The sequence below is a fragment of the Populus euphratica genome, unplaced genomic scaffold, assembly GCF_000495115.2.
Source record: "Populus euphratica unplaced genomic scaffold, PopEup_1.0 scaffold6.1, whole genome shotgun sequence".
Taxonomy (NCBI): Eukaryota; Viridiplantae; Streptophyta; class Magnoliopsida; order Malpighiales; family Salicaceae; genus Populus; species Populus euphratica.
In genome coordinates, this window is record NW_011499849.1 from 3,752,797 (window position 1) to 3,775,869 (window position 23,073).

The following is a 23,073-nucleotide window of genomic DNA, read 5'->3' on the forward strand; positions in this document are numbered from 1 at the left end:
GGTTACTAACATTTGATACGCGTTTTGAGGCGTGAGGCTCAGAAGTTGATTTACATCATCAAGAACAAAATCACGAGGGCGGTAAAACTCGAAGCAAACAATATACGCCATATTGGGCGGGGCTATTACATTTGGTATCAGAGCCGACCTTACTAGCTGTCAAATTGTGCCGACAGGATCATCGGGTTCTTTAAATTGATGGATTGTCGTATCCCATATCTGTGGATTAGGGATTATTAGCATGTTAAGCACTATTTGCAGGTCACGAGACTAAAATTACATGATAAAAAGTAAAGAAAATAATAATTATGAAGTCTAATTCATAATCAATTCAGTATTAGATGATGAAATTGAAAAAAATTAAAGAAAAAAGCTTAAGTTAACTCGTTAAACTCATAATCTATGTTATAAAAGTATTATAATTCAATTAAATAATAATATTAAATAATAAAATTACAAAAAATATCACCAATAAAAAAAATATAAAAAAGAAAAAGAAGAAGCAAAGCTTAAATAGTGATACGTAAGAAGGTAAGCTCCTCTTCAGTTTATAGTTAATTAATTAATAGTTAACGAGAAGGGGACGTGTGATTACAACTTGCAAGCTGTGAATGTTGCCGGTTTTATTATCGGGATTTGGCATCTTTGGTGGTGGTGTTTTTTTTTTTTTATATATATATATATATATATATATAATTTAAGATAAATTATTTCAATATTTTTTTTCTTTTGAGATTTCTGGCTGGACAACAGCACCTGTAATGCTAATTTCTTAAAGTAATTGATAAAATGTTTTAAGAAAATACCTTTGAGTTTTAAGAACATTAAAATTGATTATTTTAAAAAAAGTAATTTTAGATGATTTTAATGTAATAAAAATTAAGTCACTAAAAAAAAAGTCTAAAAATATCAAATTAATAACCTTTTCATCTATAATTATTTTTATAAAAGAGATATCTATACTATATTGTCAAATTTTTTGGTATCATTGGTAGCTAATGATATTGCATTAGTTGCTCTCTAAATCCATTTTCAATAAAAAATAAATACAAGTACAAGAGAAAAATGATAATATTAAAGAAGTTTTTCACATATTAACTTATTATCCATATTTAATTGAATATTATGGGATCATCATCCTAAATCACAATAATTTTTTTTATAATTTATTAATTTTCAATTAAACATTTCCTTTCCATCGTTGATTTATGGGCTTATAAGTTAGGAGTTTATATCAATTCTAAGGGAATTTTTTATTATTATTCCTGATGGATTATTATATTTATTTTCTCTATCCTTTTATTATTATTATTGTATCTTTTTTAAAAATAAATCTGACAAGTAATTATTAGATATTATTATTTACTCCTTGATAACCATGAAATTTTTAACTACACAAGATCAATTACATAATCAGGTTATATTCATTTTGCAAAGATTTATTTTGGTAATGTTTGATATTACAATAATAATTATTTTTTAAAATATTTTTTAATTTGAAAATATATTAAAGTAATATTTTTTTATTTTTTAAAATTTATTTTTAATATTAATATATTATAATAATTTAAAAATATCTAAAAAAATAACTTAAAATAAAGAAAATATTTTTTTGAAAAAAACGACAACATCACTGTAACAAACACTCCCCAATAGGGAGCGGTTCGCTTGTGTCCAAAGGATTATACGGTCCCGAAAGGTCCGCATATCTTGGTCGTTGTTGTTAACATCAACATCATATATATATATATATATATATATAGAGAGAGAGAGAGAGAGAGAGAGAGAGAGAGGCTTGTTTAAAATCCAATCAAGTTTTGATATTTGGCCCACTAATTTGAAAAACATTAAAGCTCAAGGCCAATCCAGGCCTTCTGTCTAATGCTATTTATATTTGTTTTTGCTTCCTCTTTCTAATTCTACCGTACCGCTCTCCTTTTGTTTTCTTCTCGTGCTAACAGTCACCGACGAAAAAACCGGTCAAGAGACATCTCAACTGTGAATAGCGATTACCTCGACGGGGAATCATCGGAATCTGGAAGCCTCTCCTTCTATAAACAATAAAGCACGACCTGACAATGAATCCAGAGTAGTAAGTTACTTTTCTAACAATAATCAATTACATCAAACACTTGTTAGGGTTTTTATTATGGACTGTTTAGGGTTTTTATGTAATCTCATTATCTGTTTATGGATTGGATGCTGAAATTCGGTTTCCAAACCCTAGAATCACTAGCTCTCGCTGTAGATCCATGGATTTTAATGAAATTTTGTGTGTTATGATCAACTAATCGGCCCGATAAAGATTAATTAATTGGACATAATTGAATATAGGCTCGATACATTGTGTGTAGCTTGATTGATTTGCATGTGTTTTCCAATCATAAATTTGAGCTATGGTGAAGGTTTTGGGCTACAGGGAAAGGCGCGAAAGCATTCAGGATGGAAATTCTGTAGTTTGTATGTTTTAGATGCGTGCAAGATTGCATACTTATGGCCAACGTTGTGTGACTGGAAAGGAGGAAGGGCTCTTCTTATAAATATATTTAGAATTTTGCATGATTGTTGTAGATGGATTTTTCGATCTTAATATGTCAACATGGGATGGAAGAAACGACATTGAATTTATTATTTATTTTTGACGTTTTTCATTGACTTAGTCTGTAATTGTCGTTAGCAACAGTGGTGATGGTTCTTGTTGGGGGCTCCTGGTTCCTGGGCTATTTCACCTTTGCAACCTACATTTTGATGGAGCTCTAATTTTTCTTCTGTTCTTTTGCAGTGATTATTTGTTCAAGCTCCTTCTCATTGGTGATTCTGGTGTTGGCAAATCCTGTCTTCTTCTAAGATTTTCTGTAGGTCTAAAACTGTTTTCATAGTGAATATTTGTATCGTGTGTTTATTTGGTTTATTAGTGCTTATTTCTGTGATTTTTATTGGACAAAAAGTTTACGCACTGATCATAAGAAATTGAAATGTTACCACCATGGAGGAAATAATATGCCCTTGCATTGTTTTATTCTCTGCGGACACATGCACTTGATTTTTGTTTAGTTGTTCTTTGTGGTTGCATCTCTTACATTTGAGAAATCTATAATTTCTATTATGCAGGATGATTCATATATTGAGAGTTATATAAGCACCATTGGGGTCGACTTTGTAAGTTAACAGTACAATGCACTCCATAATGATTCTCACTGACAAAGTGATGACTTTTGTACCGTATCATTGATTTCATTTTTTCTTCCTTGCAAGAAAATACGTACTGTGGAGCAAGATGGGAAAACCATAAAACTCCAAATCGTATGTGCTTTGTTTTTGTGGACATCCATTTTTGAGACTGCCATATTCTTTATTTATCACAATATATATTGCTGATGGAGCCTTGGACTTTTTTGATTTTTTAGCACTTGGTGTGACCTTGTCATAGTTTCTCAGCGACTTATTTAATAGTTTGATTGCATTTTGTTTGACATTTAGTGGGACACTGCTGGGCAAGAAAGATTTAGAACAATTACCAGCAGCTACTACCGCGGGGCACATGGTATCATAGTGGGTGATCTTTCTCATCTATTTCTCTCTGTACTTTGATTTCACCTAGTATTTATCTTTTTAACTTATCTCTTCATGGTGCTGTTGTAGGTTGTTTATGATGTGACAGACCAAGAGAGCTTCAACAATGTCAAGCAGTGGCTCAATGAAATTGATCGGTATGCTAGTGATAATGTGAACAAACTTCTGGTTGGAAACAAGTCTGATCTCACTGCAAATAAAGTAGTGTCATACGAGACAGCAAAGGTAGATCTATTTTATCTCTATGTAACAAACTGTTATCAGCTGGGTATTGACGTGTATATTTGTGCTGATCAAAATTTAGTTATTGAACTAAACTCCATTTTCTTTATCATTTTCAGGCTTTTGCTGATGAGATTGGCATACCTTTCATGGAAACTAGTGCAAAAGATGCCACTAATGTGGAACAAGCTTTCATGGCCATGGCTGCTGCAATCAAGGATAGGTGCTGTTCTGTTATTTTTTGTGTTGACATTAAACCCCTCTTCTCTCCAAAAAGAAAAGAAGTCATGTCAGACGAGTCTAGACGTAGAAGTTCTTATTTGCCTTTCTAGTTTTTCTTGCATTTAACTCATAGATTAAAGAAGTCTTTTGGTGGAAAATGTTGGACAAGCTGAAGTAATTGCAATGGTCAGATTTGCTAGCTTATTGGACAAGTCGGTAAATGGCTTATTTGCAAATGTGAACTGTGATTTGGTTTGGTGAACCTTTTTAAATCAAACCCTAGCTAGGTGATTAAATGGAGATTAAATGCAACATTGTATTTAAATGAACTCTAAATACGTTCAGTTTGATCCAAAATGCCAGAAAAAATGAGCAGTAAATTAGATTTTCTGGTTGATAGATATTTGCTGTATTGGGTGTGTTTCTTCTATTGTTCATTGGTGCTTCAGTTTAAGTTAGATTAAGCAAGTTGTCATATCTGAAATCAGTGCGAAGATGTTCTAGAATGTAGTAAATTTCTTAATTTTGTCTTTGCTTGCCTATGTCTGCACTTGCTTGCATCTTTATGTAACACACCTCATACTTTACGTTTCCTATCAATCCAGAATGGCGAGCCAACCGGCCATGAACAATGCAAAACCTTCAACCGTGCAGCTCAGAGGACAGCCTGTTGATCAAAAGGGAGGCTGCTGCTCGTCTTGAGCCAGTAGAAGTATTGATAAGTTTTCTGTGCCTTGTCCATTGGCTCAACCAGTACCTGTAAGAGACCTTTTCTTCTTCTTTATTCTCATGCACTTAAAACCTGATTTGAAGCCGAACAATGTTATTAATTTCCCTCCTTTTAAGTTTCTGTAAACTGTTTCAAGGTCGGTTATTTAAACACATTTGGGCTTGTACAAAGTAGTAATAGTATTCAACATCGTTCCTCATGTGACCTATTCTTTTAAAACCCGTGTCTTTACTGTATGTTTTCAGTTCTGTGGTTAATTTTGCTGTCTATTCAAGTGTGGATTCAAGCACATGAATAAATGAGTGTTTCTGGCCATGAAATGGGCTAGTTCAACTATTGGGATGGATGGAGGTTATTCAAATGGCCGTTGTCCAATTTTATTTCCAAACAACCGAGTCAGAAATGAGGATGGAGGAGGGATAAAGTAGAGGGGAATCTGTAGGACGAAGCAGAACTTGTATACAAGATTGGGAACTCTGGTATAAATTGCACATAGGTTCAAAATGAAAATACTATGTGAGGTGATTTTCTCCCTCAGTAAAAGGGAAACTGGATCATCCTTGGATATATCTGGCAGAGTGGTACTATCTTCCTCGTGTTGTTATGGAGCTTACTTCAAATAGAGGGGTAGCTACTTACTGGCATGAGCCAGGTGCCTGCTCAGAAGCTGCCTGATGTTTGGCGATTTGGGTACAGCTCGATGCCAACCTAGTCCCCAAAGTTAAAATGAACAAAGGGGTAAATGATGTGAAAGCTGAAGATATGGTCCTTGGGCTCGGTAAAGATAAGCTAGGATGGGGAGTTTCGGTTTTATGCCGACATTGTTTTCGACACGCTGATACAGTGGTTAATTGTTAAGGATTGGGAGGGAAGGGTAACTGAACTCGATGTCCGTCATAGCATGGATTAATAATTGAATCGTCTGAGGAGCTAACTTGGTCAGTCAGTAAGCTTCAATTTCTGTCGATTTAGGAATTGAACCTGTTGCTAAGAGGCCACTACTAAGGCCCCAAAGATATTATTAGCCAATACTAGAACGATTTTCTTATACAACTTCAACTTAAACCTAATTGAGAGGGGGGGGGGGGGAATCTTAGCATAAGCTACTTAAATCAAGACTTCGTCCACCAACCCCACCAAAGCTCGTCATGCTAGGGCCTGTGATCGCTGCATAACCCTTTATTTTTAGACGAATCCCAAGCTGCATATTCGCATACCAGGTGTGAGAAACGTGCGGCATATCCCGCATAAAAATACAAAGCAAATTACCCTCGGACCATACCCTGCACCAACATGGGCTACATCAAAGCTCAAAAATCAAAATACAACAACTATTTTCTCAAGTAAAAATATATATATATATACCATCGACTCCATCCAATTGTCGCCTACCGCACCTTTATCTCAAGTCTTAATATATATATATACACCATCCAAGAAAGAAGAAGGTAAACCTTGTAATGAAATGAAAAGAAAAAAAATTTCCAGGGGATAAAACACAACCAGCATTTCAGTTCTTCTCATCAAGGCCAGATGATGCCATGCCCAATAAGCAAGAGACTTGGGCTGAACCCATTATAGCCAGAAAGCTTTGGGCTATAAGAGTCGGTTCCCGTGACCCATCGCCGAAAGAAAACCCTGCAGCCCTTTGTTCCGATTTTTAATCCTTTTTCCTTACAAATAATTGTAAGCGAAAGAAAAGAGAAAGATAAAAGGAAGGAAAAAAGCCATGGCAGCGACGGAGGGAGATAACGGAGAGTTCTACCTTCGTTACTACGTAGGTCACAGAGGTAAATTCGGTCACGAATTCCTGGAGTTCGAGTTCCGCCCAGATGGCAAGCTCCGGTACGCCAACAACTCTAACTACAAAAACGATACCATGATTCGCAAAGAAGTCTTCCTTACCCCCGCCGTCCTGAAAGAGTGCCGCCGCATCATCTCCGAGAGCGAAGTACTCGTCTTCCTCCCTCTTTTTTTATATATGGATGCTATCTCTTGTTTCGCCTAGTGTTTAGTTTATTTTTTCGGTCTCATTACTTAAAAGAAAATGACAACCATGCCATTTTTGTAATTTGTTCGTTAGATGTATTTATTTTTCCGAATGCAAATTATGTACCTGTATGTGATTGAATTGGATGCTGTTGAAGATGTGATTAGTTCTATAATGGTGTAAAAATTATTGTAAAAATGCAACACCCTTTTCGTAGATTTGTAATCCAAATAATTTTTTTCAACTCTTCGGAGCTGTTTCGAAGTTGCAAGCAAATTCTGATGGAGCTTAGGGTTTTGGTTTGCTTGATTTGTAATTAAATAAGCTACGCCTTCGGTCATGATAAAAATCTGTTCTCTTTTCTGCTTTCTTTTCATGTAAGCAAGAAAATTACTTTCTGAATTCTGATTCGTTTTTTTGGTTTGGGAATGGGGTATTTTTGTTCTGGATTTTGGTAGTTGCTCTGTGTAGCTTTTATTGTTGTTTGGTCTTTTTCATATATTTGAAATCATTGGTTTCTTTAGATTATGAAGGAAGATGACAACAACTGGCCAGAGCCAGACCGGGTTGGGAAACAGGAGCTGGAGATTGTGATGGGGAATGAGCATATTTCTTTTACTACATCAAAGATTGGATCACTTGTTGATGTTCACAGTAGCCAGGATCCTGAAGGGCTTCGCATTTTCTATTATCTTGTCCAGGTGATTGCAACTCATTGATTGTTTTTCATGCATGCTTTCTTTTACGGTTATCTTGTTCATGAACATGAATATCTCTTTAAATGTAGAAGTTAGAGCTTGTTTTTGTGCATAAATACTGTCTTTGTACATTGCATTCTCTGTGAAAGAATTCTGATTTTGTGTTACTTTTGAATGCACTCGGTCTTGAATTGCAAGTTGTCCTTGTTAACATGCTGATATGTGGTTGATAAATGGGGGCAATACTGAGAAAGTAGGTAATATTGCATCCCTGAAGCAAAACTATACATGTTTATCATGTGCAATGTATGTCATAATGAATTCAAACAACCTTTGTTTTTTTTTTTAAAAAATGAAAACCTGAGTTTATGTGCTTATGGTATTGTGGGATAGAATGACTTGTATGATTATCCATTAAACCTTTCTTGAGAAAAAATACTTTCTCTAACTTTTAATTTTTTGGGGAAGGTGGATGGGGTTCATTTGAACACTACATGATGTTAATGCCAAAGCAATCTTCTCTTGTTCAAAATTCAAAACACCTTTTTATGTTTATATGTACTTGTTAATATTGGCATTAGTGTTCCATTGCTAGTCAATTTTAATTTTTTCTGGGACTTATTTGTGTTTATGTGGTTTCAGGACTTGAAGTGCTTTGTTTTCTCGCTCATCTCTCTCCACTTCAAAATCAAGCCCATATAACAACCATCGTCTTAACCATTCATTGCATGCTTCAAGGGGCTGTTTTTGCGGATGCTTGAATTGTATACGTTGCAGTAGGGTTTGTCATTTGCTCTTTTTTTTTTTTTTTTCCTTTTAGTTTTATCAGAAGCTGTCCAAGGTTTTATCAATGCTTGGATTGATGAATATTTCATGGACTGGAATGGTAGTGTTATGAAAATCTCTCCACTTCAAAATCAAGCCCATATAACAACCATTGTCTTAACCATTCATTGCATGCTTCAAGGGGCTGTTTTTGCGGATGTTTGAATTGTATACGTTGCAGTAGGGTTTGTCATTTGCTCTTTTTTTCTTTTTTTTTTCCTTTTAGTTTTATCAGAAGCTGTCCAAGGTTTTATCAATGCTTGGATTGATGAATATTTCATGGACTGGAATGGTAGTGTTATGAAAATTTAATGTGTCCTGGACGCCTTTCCAGCGGTGTCTGAAATCTTTGGATATGTTAACTACTAGATATTAATCTAAAGAACTTTCAGCTGTGTTCCAAATGTTCAGTACTGACTATTTAATGAAGCTGGTGACTTGGCTTAATTCGTTCCAAGGAACCATGACGGAATGAGCTGGGCCCTTGAATAAAACATCAGATTGCTGCAATACTTTTGTTGACCACCCGGAAATAGAAGTCACCAGGTATGATCACGGCTAGAAACATTTTGACTGTAATGTCTGCTTTAGAGCACTGCTGAAACTAAACAGAGATCATCGGTGGCTGTTAGAAAGTTTGATGCTATAGAGAGCATGAAATGCAGGAGCATTATATTTGGATGAATGAAGTTCAAGCTTCCAGGACATGATTTTTGACCGAAACAAAAAAGAAAAGAAAAGAAAAGAGAGATTGTGCTGAGCTTGTCGCTTTCCAGTCAAAACTTCGATTCCTTCACTTTTTTTACTTCGACTCTAATATTAAACACGTTGGTATTCTCTCCACCATTACAGCATTGTATTATATAGCTTTGTCAATCTAACTAAGATCCAAGGTACAAATAAATCTTTTTGTAGGGAGTGGATAAGGCCAGCTTCTCCATCGACCCCATAATTTCTTTCCATGACATGGTTGATTCCTTCGCTCTAGTGCCGTCCTCCTACGCAACGGATGCCATCTTTGTGAACCATTATGGTGGTAGCACTCGCGACTTGCCTCAAACGCAGTCGTAGACGCCGCGAGCTCTGACGGTGGGTGCATTTTTACTGCAAATGGCTTCAATCAAAACCCTAGTTGAACCCTGGATCACTGCTAACATTGAAGAAGGCGTAAAATTAGTTTCACCCCACATCATTGAGTACGAGAAGAAAATTTTTCAACACTTTTTTCAAGGTGCTCAAGTAGTGCATGCGTTGTTTATCCCCACCCATGTTTTATCGAAGAGTTTCCAACATTCTTTCTAAACCACCATGCCTGCAAGTGGAACGACAAAGGGAACTTGACTATTGAAAGCGGCAGTCAGCAAGATAATGATATTAGAGACGTCATATTCCCTTACCTCTGAGCTTCAGTCCGTCTTCAGGTTGGGGTTTTACTGAGGAATTTTATCGACAGTTATATAATCACTCCAAACTCGGTTGCATCCTTTCAAAGTTCATCTAAGAACTTGTTTTTAGAGCCATACTTATCGGAGATAAGAAAGGGTTGGAGAGACAAAGAAGTTGCGCACCTTCCCCTTGAGATTTTTTTGAATATCTAACTTCGGCCTAGGAATCTCAAGCAAACTCGTCTAATACATCTTCAGCACAGTGAGCTGCATTTTAGGCTTTTCCAACCAATGCCTCACAGATTCTTCTGCCTCTGGTCTTCGCTCAGCGTCATGTAGAACAGCTTTTATAATGGTCAAGACCTCCTTCAGCTTTTCCAGCTTTCCCTTAAATCCCCATGCAAGTGAAACCCCCCCATTCAACATCTCCTCCATAGCAGATTGGAGAAACTAGCTGCCATGTTTTTCTTTGGTAACTATTAATGACGAGAGAATTGCCTTGAAAGTTTTGGAAATAGAGGTGGAAAAAGAAAAAAAATAAAACATTGCATGTTGTTGCTTTTGTGCTTATAAATCAGTGAAAGATGAGGTCTCTTTCACTGAACCAAGAGTACCAATGTAATCAAACATTGTGCATTGGGCAACTGAGGTCTCTTTCTTTCTTTCTGTTTTTCTGTTCAAACGGTTCATGATTAATGAATATGGAGTAGATACATAAAAAAACCCACCTCCGCTATGCCAAGGCCACTAGATTTGGAAGAACGCACATTCAAGCTTCAATGACATGAATCTCGGAATCATTGAACTCTTAGACTGGACTGAACTCGATTTGTCCTTTTACAATCAATCCCATCTCTGGTTTTCTAACCCTAACAAACTGTATTTGGCTCCAAATATAAAACCCTCGGGCTCTCGAGAGTGCCAGGGCGTTGTATGCCAGGGCTTATTGATCTAAAAAAGATACAAACATGATATTTTATATTGAAATATCAGTCATCAAGAGAGAATTTATACAGGGAGTGAATCAGGCCACCTTCGCTTTACCTCAGATTTCCACCTGACCTCCCTTAATTTCCCATTTAACCCATAATCCCTTTCCATAACAAGATTGATTCCCTCATCTGAATACCACCCAACTCCAATGCAAAGGATGCCATCTTTGCTGACATCGACATAACCAGTTACCCCTCCAGGCAGCCAAAGGACAGTTACATCCTGCATATCCATTATCTCTTCCTCTCCAAAGTAAACTGGATTATCAGGCAGGCTTCTCTTTTTCAAGGTCTCTGTACAAAGATAGACATATGGGGTACCGTTGCTTTCCTCTATAGCTATCTCATCCCCAAATATTGGAGTAGCGCTCATCTCAAATACTTTCCAGGGCCCTGTGAGCTCTGATGGCTGGGTTCGCTTTCGCTGAGAAAATGGCTTCACATCAAACTTCAGATCACTGTTTTAAGTTGTTAAAGCATAAAATTAGTTTCACTGCAAAAGGAGATATATAAACTGTTCATGCTTATAGCTCCATTCCTAAGAACAGAGCAAATGAATGCACAAAAACAAAAGAGGGGTTTCTGTACCCTGCTCAATAAGGTTGAACTAAGACTTGCACTGACCTATATTAACTTATTTGTTCACCACTTGATCCAACATCCAAGAACTGTATATCTTAAAAATTACCTTTGAAACTTAAATGGTACAAATTATGGACATTCATCATTCAAAGCTGCAGTACCATATAATACTGAATTGTAAATACCTTTCTGCACGAAGATTTGCAGGACTGACCCACTCTTCCTCGTAAACAGCAACTCTCATGATTTGTATATCTGAACCCCCATTGTTGAATTCTATGGTATGAACAATACGAAGTCTTTTGTGACAACCTTTAACCAAACACTAAGCACAAAAAAACATCAACAAACAGAAGCACTGTTTTTCTCACTGTAAAATAAGAAATCGAAAAGCTCATGTATCATTAAAATGCTCCATGGCACTACCAAATCATGCTAAACTTACTTGTTCAAATTTAAAAGTTGGAGAAAGGTAATAGTTCGAATCATCAACTTCACCAACTGGAATATCAACTGGTCCCCTGGAATATGATCCGTCCTGAAAATTCATCGTGTAGACCATTATATCATTGACCTTACTGATCAGCTATGCAGAGGAAAGGATGTACAAATGCATGTGTGCACAGACGCACACATAGATATATAAGCAGTTTCCAGTTAAACAATTGATTGAAACTACAATTATGAGACTCCTTGAAACAACTATTCTAATAGCTCTGATGAAAGTGACAGCAATTACTCGGGTACACTGAATGTTAACATAAAGCAAACAAAGCACCATAGCATCGAAAACCCTAGTATAAAAACATGTGTCACTGCTTTCAATCCTCAAAAAGTAGCTTGTGCATCACATGCTAGCACAGACATAACTTCCATCCAGTTTTATATCAATAACTAATTGCAGCTGGGGTTGATCATACCTCAAAGAAAACTAGCCCTGGTTCATTACCCATAACATCTTCTTCCATTAAATCACTAGTTTCAAAGTTAAAAGATTCAAAACCAGGCAGAACATGATTCCTGATAGGCGGCACAGCCATTTTTTCAGCAGGTAAAGATGCATCCCCTTCTTTATGATCATCTTTACTTCTGTTGTTGCCTCCTATATACTGTGGCACTTCACCATAAGGATTTAAAGTCACCCAATTAATCTTTCTTTGAATTTGAGATCTCTGTTCTCCAGATGGAGACGGCACTGCTTCAATGCGCGCAAGAGTGTAGCAATCATATAGGTTTTCATTCTTGCTTCCAACTTCAATGGGCTCCATTTCAGCAGTAATCGGTGAAAATACAGCCCCCACCCCCTTCCATATCCCACTGACACTACTGGTAAATGTATTCCATACTGGTCTTATCACAGGTTCCTGAAAGGGAAAAAAGCACGACTTCTCATCACTTTAAACTCCAAAACACCAAAAAATAATTTAGCAATCAAAGTTTGAAACTTTGAAACCTGTATTCTACGTGCAACTAAAATGAAAGAAAACATCCTTTAAGACAAATAACAATTCCCAAAATTCAAGCAATTCTATTTACCACTTATTGCAAATTCAAATACCAAAGCAATCGCATCACAAAACATACTGAGAAAGTGAAAGAAGAAGAAGAAGAAGAAGCAGTATCGAAGTCTAAAACTCTGAAGCCTAATTACATGTGCATCTAAAATGGCAGAAAAGAGAATCCAAGCCACGTAACAAAATATCCCCAAATTCAAGCATTTCCATTCCAAATTCAATTACAAGAACGATCCACTTAACAAAAAACACAAAACCAAAAGAAAGCAATAATATTTTATAACTACCTGCGTTTGAAGAACAGTTTCAACCTCCATTAACATGGTGCCAGACACCATAATTTCTCCAGCTTTATTCCTCTTCCCCCTGACAACTCTCCTTCCTTTCCTCCTCTTTTGTTTCCCTCTCTCCTTTTCCTTATCAGATGTGGTTTTTTCCATGTCATTGTCAATGCTCCATACATTTTCCTTCCTGCCCCTTGCTTTCACCCTTGCTTTACTCTGGTGTTGCTGAGGTTTGTTGTGGGACTGTGTTATCATGTTGAGTTTTTTGGGTTTGGGAAAACCGGAGGGGTTTTGTGTGGTTTTGAGTGTGTGGTAGTAGAACCCTAAGTGGGGCTTGGATGTGAAAACCTTGCAGAGGTGAAGACATGGTGATTGCATTCTCAGACAGAAGAGGAAGAGGATAGAGTTGATTGACACGGTAGTGTTCGACTTGGAACTTTGAAGGGGATATAGATGGGTTACCATTTCAATTTTTGTGTCCTCCAGGATATGGAGTGAGCCCAAACTAGCGGGTAACTAGCTCGTCATAGAGAAGAATATATGGTGGGGAAAGATGAACCAGGCCCCAAATACTAACCCCTTAGCCCAGCAAGTAGGAACTCAAAGCCTGTTTTTAACTAAATCATATGTAGAGTTGAATTTTAATAATTTTTTATATTTAGAATAAAATACTAAATTTTATAATTAAATGTAATTATATTATTTGAAATATATGTGGAAATTAATTGAAATAATAATTTTTACTAATGTTTTCCCAATTCATAAATCATTTCCTTTTATTACAAAAATATTTCTTTTTACTGTGAAGATCCTTATATTTATTTTTCTCGTAATTATCTATTAAATATCGGCGCTCGAATTAATCTATCTATTAGTAATAAATCTTATTAAATCTCCATTGTGGAGTTAAAAGGAAAAACGTGCAGATGAACTCTCGGTGCTAGCTAGCAATGAACAAGATTGTGGATTTTGATGGGTATTTTTATAATATTATTTTAATTATTAATTTTGAAAGGAATTGATTTATAAATTAGAGGATCTCTTTTTGTCCCCTCTATGTTTTTAGGTTTTTCCCAAGCATAAACAAAAGGATTTTGAATTTTTTTAAAATATTAATAATCATTATGAGTTTCTTATACATGCGTGTGAGTATACATGTTTGAAACCTAAACAAAAAAAAAAGTTTTTTATTTCATTTTTCAGATTTGATTTTGAAAAATAAAAAATAAAAATGATATCAAACTATCCCTTAATTAAGAGAAACAAAAAAGGAAGGATGTTATTCTTCTCTCTTGAGATGGAATGGGATCCCTCCTACAAACTATTCTTAAGCTCCACTGTACCCCCCCGCCCGCAGCGCCCGCCCCCCTCTAGAATCTGCCTGACTTAATTATAAGAAGAAAAAGGTGAAGAATGCATGTAAAGAGGCTTTGGTGTGTTTTTATACATGACTTTCAGAGCCTTAGGCTCGATTTATGCACAAAACGCCTTTTGATGTCGCAAAGGGAATGGTTATCTAGACATTGGGAATTACATATGTGCATGGTATGCTAACGTTGGGCCTCCCGTATTAGATTTAGGCCTCTGCATGCCATTTCACATGCATAATCATATGTGCACTGCTTCAAATTGAATGGTTTATTTAAATCTCAACCGCAAAAGATGTAGACAGTATTTGAAAATATAGTTGAATCATGGTTTTTAAAAATTTAAAATTTTTAAGCACATAAATGGATATAGCTAATAGACATGTAACGATTGAGCTTTAAATTGTAGGCATGTTAGCTTATTGTTATACGATGAATGAGGGGTTGAAAAAAAAATAAAAAATAGTTTGTATTAGCATATCACGTATTATATTAATACCAATGATGAGTTGAATAATATCAGTTATTAAAATAATAATAAGCAAAAAAAAATTGATTTATCTATAATTTTAAAAGGTTATGATAAGTTGGACAATATCAATTATTAAGATAACAATAAGTGGAAAGAAAATTGGTTTACCTGTATTTTTAAAAGGCTAGGAGAGATTGCGACAATTTATGATTGATTTAAATATAATATAGGATGATATTTATCTATAACATGTTGGTACATTGTACCTGTATTGTTATATTTTCCTAAGCATTCATGTAATGTAAAGTATCATAAGTTTTGATAACTAAGATAAAATTGATTGATATACAATAATTTTTTATATATAATTTTTATTAAATGAAGGTTGCTTTTATTATAAATAATGACTATTAATTAATTTATATTATCTGTGAAGACATTGATGAGAAGATATTGATGAGATGACACATACCTTGACCAACAATTTGCTTAATTTGTATTCTTCTGAGTTTCAAGAGGTTGGGTAACTCCAAGCAGCCTTAATAAGAGATAAAATTGTTTATAGTGAATATTGACATGAATTTAGGAAGGCAGGTTTATATATGAATGGTCCAACCCATCCATATAAATTATATGTATATTTACAAGATAGCATAATTTTGATATTAATCCTTACATGAACATGAACGTTACAGACCTATTCTTAAGTTGGATAAATTAGGGGGTGATACAAACCCGTTAATAGGCACTCCAAACTCATTCATGATGAGCTGAGATGATTTTTAAGTGTAGTCAAATTGCATGTTTTCATGTTTAAAAATTATGAATTTAGTTTATATTTAATATAATGTTATATTAATTTTTATTATGTTTAATTATGAATTGTTATATTTCATGATGTGTATTGATTTTTTTAATTGTGCTAGGGACATAAATTGAGATTTATGTTTCTTAATTGTGATACATTTACTATGTTGTTTTTTATAATAAAAGGCTGTAAATATAAGAAAAACTATCCCAATAACTTTTTTGAGTGAGTCACATTCCTCATGTATGACTCACGAGTCATAGGCTTGTGGCTTGCAAATAATATATGAGATATACAATTTGTTAAATTATATTATTTTTTTAAATAAATTTTGAATTGAGATATTTTGGAGATTGTTTTTTAAATTGTGCTAGTATATATATAAAACTCTGACGATAAACCTGTGTGATTTTTAGTAGTAACCATGTATTTACTGTCTTCTACTAGTTTGTTTTTATACAAGCTAGATAGATGTTTATTATAAAAAATAAAAATCCAATGTTGTATTGCCATGGAGTATATTTTGTCTAAGACATAAAAGAGAGGATATTACTTCATTACTGTGCGAATTAATATAATTATTAAACAAACAATAAAATGACACGGGGTTGATTCTACAATGAAAACAACTTAATATAGATTTATAATAATTTGATAACATCTTTGTTTGGTAAGTGAGTTTGTTAGTGCATTGGAGGCGCCGAGGGTCGAGGATTTGAACTCTACCTGGACTATTAGTTTATTTTTTTATTTACTTCTAAGGAAATGTGTTATTTTTTTTTAAAAAAAAACAATACCGTGACCTACTATTTTTTTTCTGTCTTAATTTTAAAAGTGTCCAGGAATATTATGTTACCATAAACGAGAAGTAATGTAATAAAAGCAGCGCATTCATGAAATATGACCCGACAGAGGTCTTGGTAAAAGTAGAAGGTCCACGCAGGATTGAATCGGCATGGAATAGTCTAGTTTATTCTGTTGCTTGCCAGGCTCAAAGTTACTGCCACGTCTGCATTTGACTACAAATTTATGCCAGGGGCTTGTTTGTAATTTCGGCAATGGTGTAAAATATTTTTTTATTTTTTAAAAATATTTTTGATATGAAAATATAAAAAAATCATTTTAAATAAAAAAAAAGTTTCAGAATTTTTGAAAAACATAACCTGAACCCCGAGCACACTTCATTTCGTAACTGAATTAGTTGCAACGGAAAGATGCTAGTTCAAGTACCAATAAATTGTCACAGTACCATTGCCCTCTCGTCAAGCAACCTCAGGAGGGTACAAGAAACGTTTCAGGCACTTATAATTTAATCATGCTAAAAATATTTGATGCTACCAATCCCAACACATGGGATTTTGTGTTCAATGGGATTTGTCTCCTTTTGTTTTATTTTTTATAGTTCACCCCTTCGGAGCAAGTGCTGAGGAATATTTTTTAAATATAAATTCATAAGTTTTTCTTAAACCTTGCAGGTTATCTATATTTATCTGTGAATCATATCAACGCTATCTGCATGATATCACATGTTTTTCATTCCTCGAACCAATATCCCTTTTCCTCTGTGCGGAAAAAAGCCTCTGGCTCGTGCTTCCAGCCAGCCATCTGGGAGCCCTGGGTTCGAATCTCCACGCGGAGATTTGGCCTGAAAGTGATCTCATGCGTCGAGGTGGCTCCATAGTTCCGAGACTTTTTGTGGTGGGCTGAGTTGGTCTCTAACGACTAGCATGTAACAGTTCCGTTGCTTTCTCTAATAATTCACGGAGGGAAAACAATTATTGTAGTGTGTACGTTGAAGATGAATACAGTGCACAGCATTAGATTAATAATCTTGATTTTTATTTTATTTTTTAAGTCAGAAATAATCTCTCTTTGTCATGAGAAGACTCTTTTTTTTTGTTTATTACAAGAAATCTTATATTTATTCTGTCCTTAATTCTTTATCAAGAGTTGCCTTCAGTGCCTCGGAGTCCTAATTGGACGAAGAGTCCAACAAGTCCCGGTCCACGCTGAAAGAAAGGTCGTTTGCTTGGGAGAGGCGGTTTTCGAGATGGGATATCTTGGGTTTAACAGGTATAGGTTACATGCTAAATTCTTTATTATATTCACATTAATTATTTATTAACTTATCATATTAAAATTTCAAATATTATTTTTAAATATTTTCAGATGAATACAGTAACCCGTGTGATCTGGCTCCTAAACCGAGCTATACATCAGTTTGGTGGAAAGGCCCCTGCGTGGGGACCATGCCCCTAATTTGGAAGTATACATCAGTCACTGTGGTGTGTGGGCAAAGTACGAATGATGTTTTTAGCGTAGTCCCTGCGCCCTTCAATGAACTCCAACCATCATGCCCTTGGTCCACGTTAGGCGACACCTCATGTGAGCTTTTTCACTTTTCTCAAGGGCATTTCCGCCAGCTTCTTTTCTTATATCGCGCAAATAATTTCTTCCTTTCTATTTTTGCAAATCTTTCTCCTTTTTTCTCTCCTTCTATTTATTCAAAAGTCAAGGCTTTTCGAAACTAGAAAGCAAATTGACAATCCCATCCAGCATTATCTTAGTTTATCTTGGTTGATTCACATGGAATTCATATTTTACATGCAAAACGAGTACAACAGCTAACCCTATCAAAACGTTTCACATTTTTCCTTGAAATATTGAGTGGTGTATTTTAATTGATTAAAATTTAAATTTTTAGAAGTTATTAATTCAAGTCTTATAAATTTTAAAGTTATTATAAACTTATATAATTATTAATTTTAAAATTCATAAAATTAGTTGTGATGCGTAAACTATCCCAAACATTCATATTAATATAAAAAAATTTATATATATAATAACTTGTACTTGCACAAAAATCAAGCTACTCGGTAGTTAATTTCTTTTTCCATTTTTTTTAAGGTTTAGAGTATGATAAAGATTTTATCATATATAAAATAAAGTTAATAATTATAATATTTAATTTTATATAATATAATATAATTAATTAAGTTATAAATTTAGTTTGAGAATTATAAATTTTAAATGAAGTAAAAATTTATAAATCTATAGGAAGTCGAGAATTAATCAAATTTGCCTAAGGCAACTCTTGAGAAAGAAGAAACATTAAAAGCAAGCAAATTACCTAACTATCCTATCCTAACCAGCTAACCTTCTTAGGAGCCCTCTTTTTTCCCGCTCGACACCCTTTCCTCCCGTTTAAAGCCCACACCAATCAGCGTGCACATCGACTTCCCCGATACGTTACCCGCCCTTACCCCACACACAGAGTCACACCACCGCCCACTCGTCCAATATCAAGGACTCATTAAGACGCCGCGGCATTGAAGCAGAAACTAAATTCAAGATTGTTTATGGTTAGCAATTGCGTGATGGTTATGTTTTCATCTCTATCCCGCAAGCGTCACCCTAACTCAGCAGCAGCGGATTAAGAGCATCAAAGTGTCAAAAACGTAACATTATCACTAACTGGCGTATTAATTAAATCCCCATTAAATTCGTTACTCTCTAAAAAGATCACCTGTCCCTCTCCCCAAATAAACAAAATGCCTCCACAAATCCAGAGAGACTCAAACAGAAAAGAATACAGCGAATAACTCTCACCGCTCTCTCTCTCAGATCTAAAAGCAAACCCTAGCTTTCCTTTCCTTTCCTTTTTCACCGTCATTCAAAACAGATTGACTTCTTTTTTCTCTAACAATTTCTCTAACATTTCATTCATCCTTTGCTAATTCAACGAACAAATAGAATCGCTTGTTCTCCGTTCTTCGTTTTCTATAATTTGTTACCTTTTGTTGCTGACTCGGATTCTGTTGACAGCTGATTTGGGCGGCATTTCCATCCGGTTGTCAGCTGATCCGGCCGGCATTTCCGATTCCGCTGTGGTTCGGTACTTTTCTCATTCATATTTCAATCCGTTTACGTTTTATATATATATATATATATATATAGTTGTCAATTTTGTGACGTTTAGGTTTTTGTCTGGTTTTCTCAGTTGAGAAATGCTGGAGTGAATAGAGAGAGAGAGGAGAGATGGATGATAGAGGAGGATCATTTGTGGCTGTGAGGAGGATTTCTCAAGGTCTCGAGCGAGGAAATAATACTTGCCATTCAACTTCTGGTAATCTTGTTTTAATTCCTTTTCTTTCTCTGTTAATGTGCTGTCGTTACTGTTTTTTTTTTTTTTTAATATTGGATCTGTGGCTTGAATTGAATCAATTTATTTACTATTAATTAGGTTCTGAGTAACACGAAATTCTTCATGTCACATTCATGTTTTCTGGTATTCAGTTTTTTTTTTAAAAAAAATCGTCTGCATATGTAGTCTATTTATGATTATTCATGAAGTTAGATATCTGTACATGGTTTTTTTTTTCTTTTGCTTTTAATACACTTTAATCTGAAGTCGACAAGTCAATTTTTTTGGATGTTTATTTTGCACCAACATTACATTTTGCCTTGGTTTGGCTGTCAATAATTTGGACCTAAAATTTTTTGTGAAGCTTATTTCTGTTGCTGCGGTTTAGAAGAAACGATTGTTGGATATTGAGCATGAAGCATGCTCGTTAAGAATGATGTTTTTTCCTGCTTATATTGGGGATTAGCAATAAAGCATGTGGATTGTTTTCTGCTTCTTGTTCTTGGAATGTTGCTGCATTGCATTGTTATGCTTTGCTGTTCAAGTTGTAGAAATTGAAATTTTCATGTAGAAGTTTTTATTGTGTCACAGCTGAGGCTGTGGCAGGATCAGCAGCGTGGCTTGGCCGTGGTCTTTCTTGTGTTTGTGCACAAAGAAGAGAGAGTGATGCTCGTCCATCATTTGATTTAACCCCTGTACAGGTATTTTTTTTGTGCATGATCAATCTAAAGCTAGTTTTCTTTCCTTGTATCTCTTTTTCAAGGGGAAAACAAGCTTACTAGGAAGAAGTTTTCATCGACAATATTTTCTGCATCTCCTGGTGCCTTCTTTTGTTGATTTTTGCACGTGTGTTTTATTTGTAATGTAAATCCAACATTTGTTCCGTTTGTGGTGGACTATAACAAAACACTGAATATTTTTTCCTCCTTTTTAATAGTTTCTGTACTCATCTGTCGCTTTCAAAGTACATGTACCCCGTTAATATCCATCCTCTGTTGTCATTAATGTTAAAATCTGCTGCACCAGCAATGCCAAATGAGAATTATCAAAGACACCGACCCCCATTTTTTAACTAATCTTTGGCTTTCTTTAGTAACTTACTATCCTCGCCAATTAAATTATTATCTTCTCTTTGATGCATTCAGGAGGAATGCTTGCAGAGGTTGCAGAGCCGTATAGATGTTCCCTATGATAGTTCAGTTCTTGATCACCAGGTACCCATTCTGAAGGTTCCATTGATGATATGAACATGACAGATGTAGAATCAGTACAACCAATTTAAAATATGAATTGCTTGTTTGCTAGATTTGTCATTTTTATGAGTCAATTATTCAATTCACGTGTTTCATGCATATTATCAGGCTATAAATTTTTTGAAATGTGAAGGCTCTCTGATTATGTTATCATGTCTTATTGCTGCTTTCCTCTAGGAAGCTTTGAAGGCCTTATGGAATGCTGCTTTTCCTGAAGAAGAACTTCATGATTTGATATCCGAGCAGTGGAAGGAAATGGGTTGGCAAGGAAAGGATCCATCAACAGATTTTAGGTAGACCATCGGTTCCTTTGTTAATCCCATGATGTTGTTCTCAGCAATTCCCACCATCATTGCCTTGTTATGCTTATGATACTCGCATTTATTTTTCTAGGGGTGGTGGTTTTATATCATTGGAGAATTTGTTGTTCTTTGCTAGGAATTTTCCGGTACGTATTGTTTAGAAACCTTAGTCAACTTAATTTCCTCTGTGGCTTCCTCAGTCTTTTTTGAATTTTTTTTAGGTGACACCATGGAAACCTAGACCATTGCATTACATTTTTGTTTAATGGACACCACAATATTTAGGTTCAGAATTATTGAATTTCTCTATCTCATGGCATTTGAGCTAATCTGTGCACTTGCATGTGTGCCATTAACAATAGTTATTGCATTTTTATGCATGTTACCCAATGGTTTATAAGCTGTAAGATTAGTAAACCTGTGTAAGAGTTAGTGTCATAATTTTTTTTTTTTTTTTTTGTGGAAGTGTAATAATTTTAAAACGAGAACTATTTAAATTCTGCTATCTATATCATCTTTTTTCCTCTGAAAGTAACCAAACCTGTCCATGGCTCCATGCAGAAGTCCTTTCAGGATCTTCTTCAGAAGAGGGAAGGTGATAGATCAGTATGGGAATACCCATTTGCTGTAGCTGGTGTGAACATCACGTTTATGCTTATTCAGATGCTTGATCTTGAAGCAGGTATTTTCAGGGAAAAGTTATATAATTTTGTTTGGTAATCTGTAACACTCTAATCTGGAGGAGTGTACTGATCTCCAAAGTTTCCTTTCTATGGTTATTAGTCTTTGGTTTCTGTTGAATAGTAAGAATATCTTGAAGTTTGATGTCCCATGGATATGGTTCACATGTCATTCTGAAATTGTTTTTTCTCTCATTCTTTTGAGATTTTTAAATGAGGCGCATGATTTTCTTGAAACTTGTTTCTACAGATTCTTGTAGGGTCTTGTGAATGCTCTTTTGCCTTTTCTGGTCAATTATGGTTGTCCTTTTGTTTTACTTATGCAAAGCTCAATAGAATTCATTTATATCCAAGCTGCATGCAAACAAAGTATATTTGCAATTTTGAATTGGAATTCATATCTGGAGTAACTGTATAAAGCTCAATGTAATTGATTAATATCTATGGCACATCCAAATTGCAGTCTTTGAAACTAGATTTTTGGAATTGGAACTTGATTTTCTGGAAATGTAAACTATGTGCTTCAATTCTACAGTCAAACCACGAACACTGGTGGGAGCAACTTTCTTGAAGTTTCTTGCAGGTAATAATTAAGCTTCCGAGTTAGATTTTTTGGTTTATAAATGTTTATGATGGAATATTGTTGAAATGGCATGCATGGAAGCATTTCTTGCTCTTTCTGCATTTTTGTCCTTTTTCTCCAGTATACTGGTGTAGAAAATCATGAAGTTTCCTTTTCCCCAGTATTCTAGTCCAGAAAATCTGCTCTTGAGTCTCCTATTTAACTAATATTAACACCAAAAGTATCTATCCTGGTTGTTTTTTTTAACTAATCTTTGGTCTTTGCCTTGGCAGAGAATGACTTGGCATTTGACCTTCTCTATTGCATAACATTCAAGCTTATGGATCATGAATGGCTTACCATGCGCGCCTCCTATATGGACTTCAATGTATGTTTTCTTGCAGCATAAAATTCCTTTTAGAGATAGGGAAAGCCTTTACCACTCCCATGTTGCATGATTCACCATTG

The 23,073-nt window shown here is 35.0% G+C and overlaps 4 protein-coding genes across 10 annotated transcripts in view; 3 read left to right on the forward strand and 1 right to left on the reverse strand.

The window, feature by feature from the left end:
* The first annotated feature begins 1,757 nt into the window (after positions 1–1,757).
* Positions 1,758–23,073, forward strand: part of LOC105120730 (ELMO domain-containing protein C-like) — a 21,890-nt gene continuing 574 nt past the window's right edge. Inside the window, exons 1-9 of one of the 6 annotated variants that reach the window (XM_011019068.1) lie at positions 1,758–1,774; positions 19,703–19,790; positions 20,400–20,509; positions 20,954–21,022; positions 21,239–21,354; positions 21,455–21,509; positions 21,925–22,045; positions 22,579–22,626; positions 22,899–22,993. In XM_011019068.1, coding sequence (XP_011017370.1) covers positions 19,703–19,790; positions 20,400–20,509; positions 20,954–21,022; positions 21,239–21,354; positions 21,455–21,509; positions 21,925–22,045; positions 22,579–22,626; positions 22,899–22,993 — 702 coding nt within the window. In that variant the 5' untranslated portion in view covers positions 1,758–1,774. Of the gene's footprint in view, positions 1,789–2,883; positions 2,889–19,050; positions 19,560–19,664; positions 19,791–20,399; positions 20,510–20,953; positions 21,023–21,238; positions 21,355–21,454; positions 21,510–21,924; positions 22,046–22,578; positions 22,627–22,898; positions 23,043–23,073 lie in introns of those variants that run through there. The other 5 variants (XM_011019067.1, XM_011019066.1, XM_011019071.1 and 2 more) reach the window with 5 other exon arrangements.
* RA-5 (RAS 5) lies at positions 1,811–4,966 on the forward strand. The gene is made up of 8 exons (XM_011019075.1): positions 1,811–2,092; positions 2,783–2,855; positions 3,112–3,159; positions 3,256–3,303; positions 3,481–3,552; positions 3,643–3,798; positions 3,915–4,018; positions 4,623–4,966. The coding sequence occupies exons 1-8, from the start codon at positions 2,079–2,081 to the stop codon at positions 4,717–4,719; spliced, it is 612 nt and encodes a 203-aa protein (XP_011017377.1). The 5' UTR covers positions 1,811–2,078; the 3' UTR covers positions 4,720–4,966.
* Positions 6,410–8,707, forward strand: MAGO (mago nashi family protein). Of its 2 annotated transcripts, XM_011019074.1 has the most exons (4): positions 6,410–6,698; positions 7,262–7,438; positions 8,078–8,153; positions 8,383–8,707. In XM_011019074.1, exons 1-3 carry the CDS (start codon positions 6,477–6,479, stop codon positions 8,135–8,137), a joined length of 459 nt encoding a protein of 152 aa, XP_011017376.1. In that variant the 5' UTR covers positions 6,410–6,476; the 3' UTR covers positions 8,138–8,153; positions 8,383–8,707. The 2 variants fall into 2 exon arrangements, with proteins under 2 accessions (XP_011017376.1, XP_011017375.1); XM_011019073.1 differs by having other exon boundaries at positions 6,413–6,698; positions 8,078–8,707.
* On the reverse strand, positions 10,592–13,521 carry LOC105120731 (uncharacterized). The gene is made up of 5 exons (XM_011019072.1): positions 13,021–13,521; positions 12,140–12,583; positions 11,665–11,757; positions 11,405–11,544; positions 10,592–11,095 (listed from the first exon to the last, which is right to left on the reverse strand). The coding sequence occupies exons 1-5, from the start codon at positions 13,480–13,482 to the stop codon at positions 10,654–10,656; spliced, it is 1,581 nt and encodes a 526-aa protein (XP_011017374.1). The 5' UTR covers positions 13,483–13,521; the 3' UTR covers positions 10,592–10,653.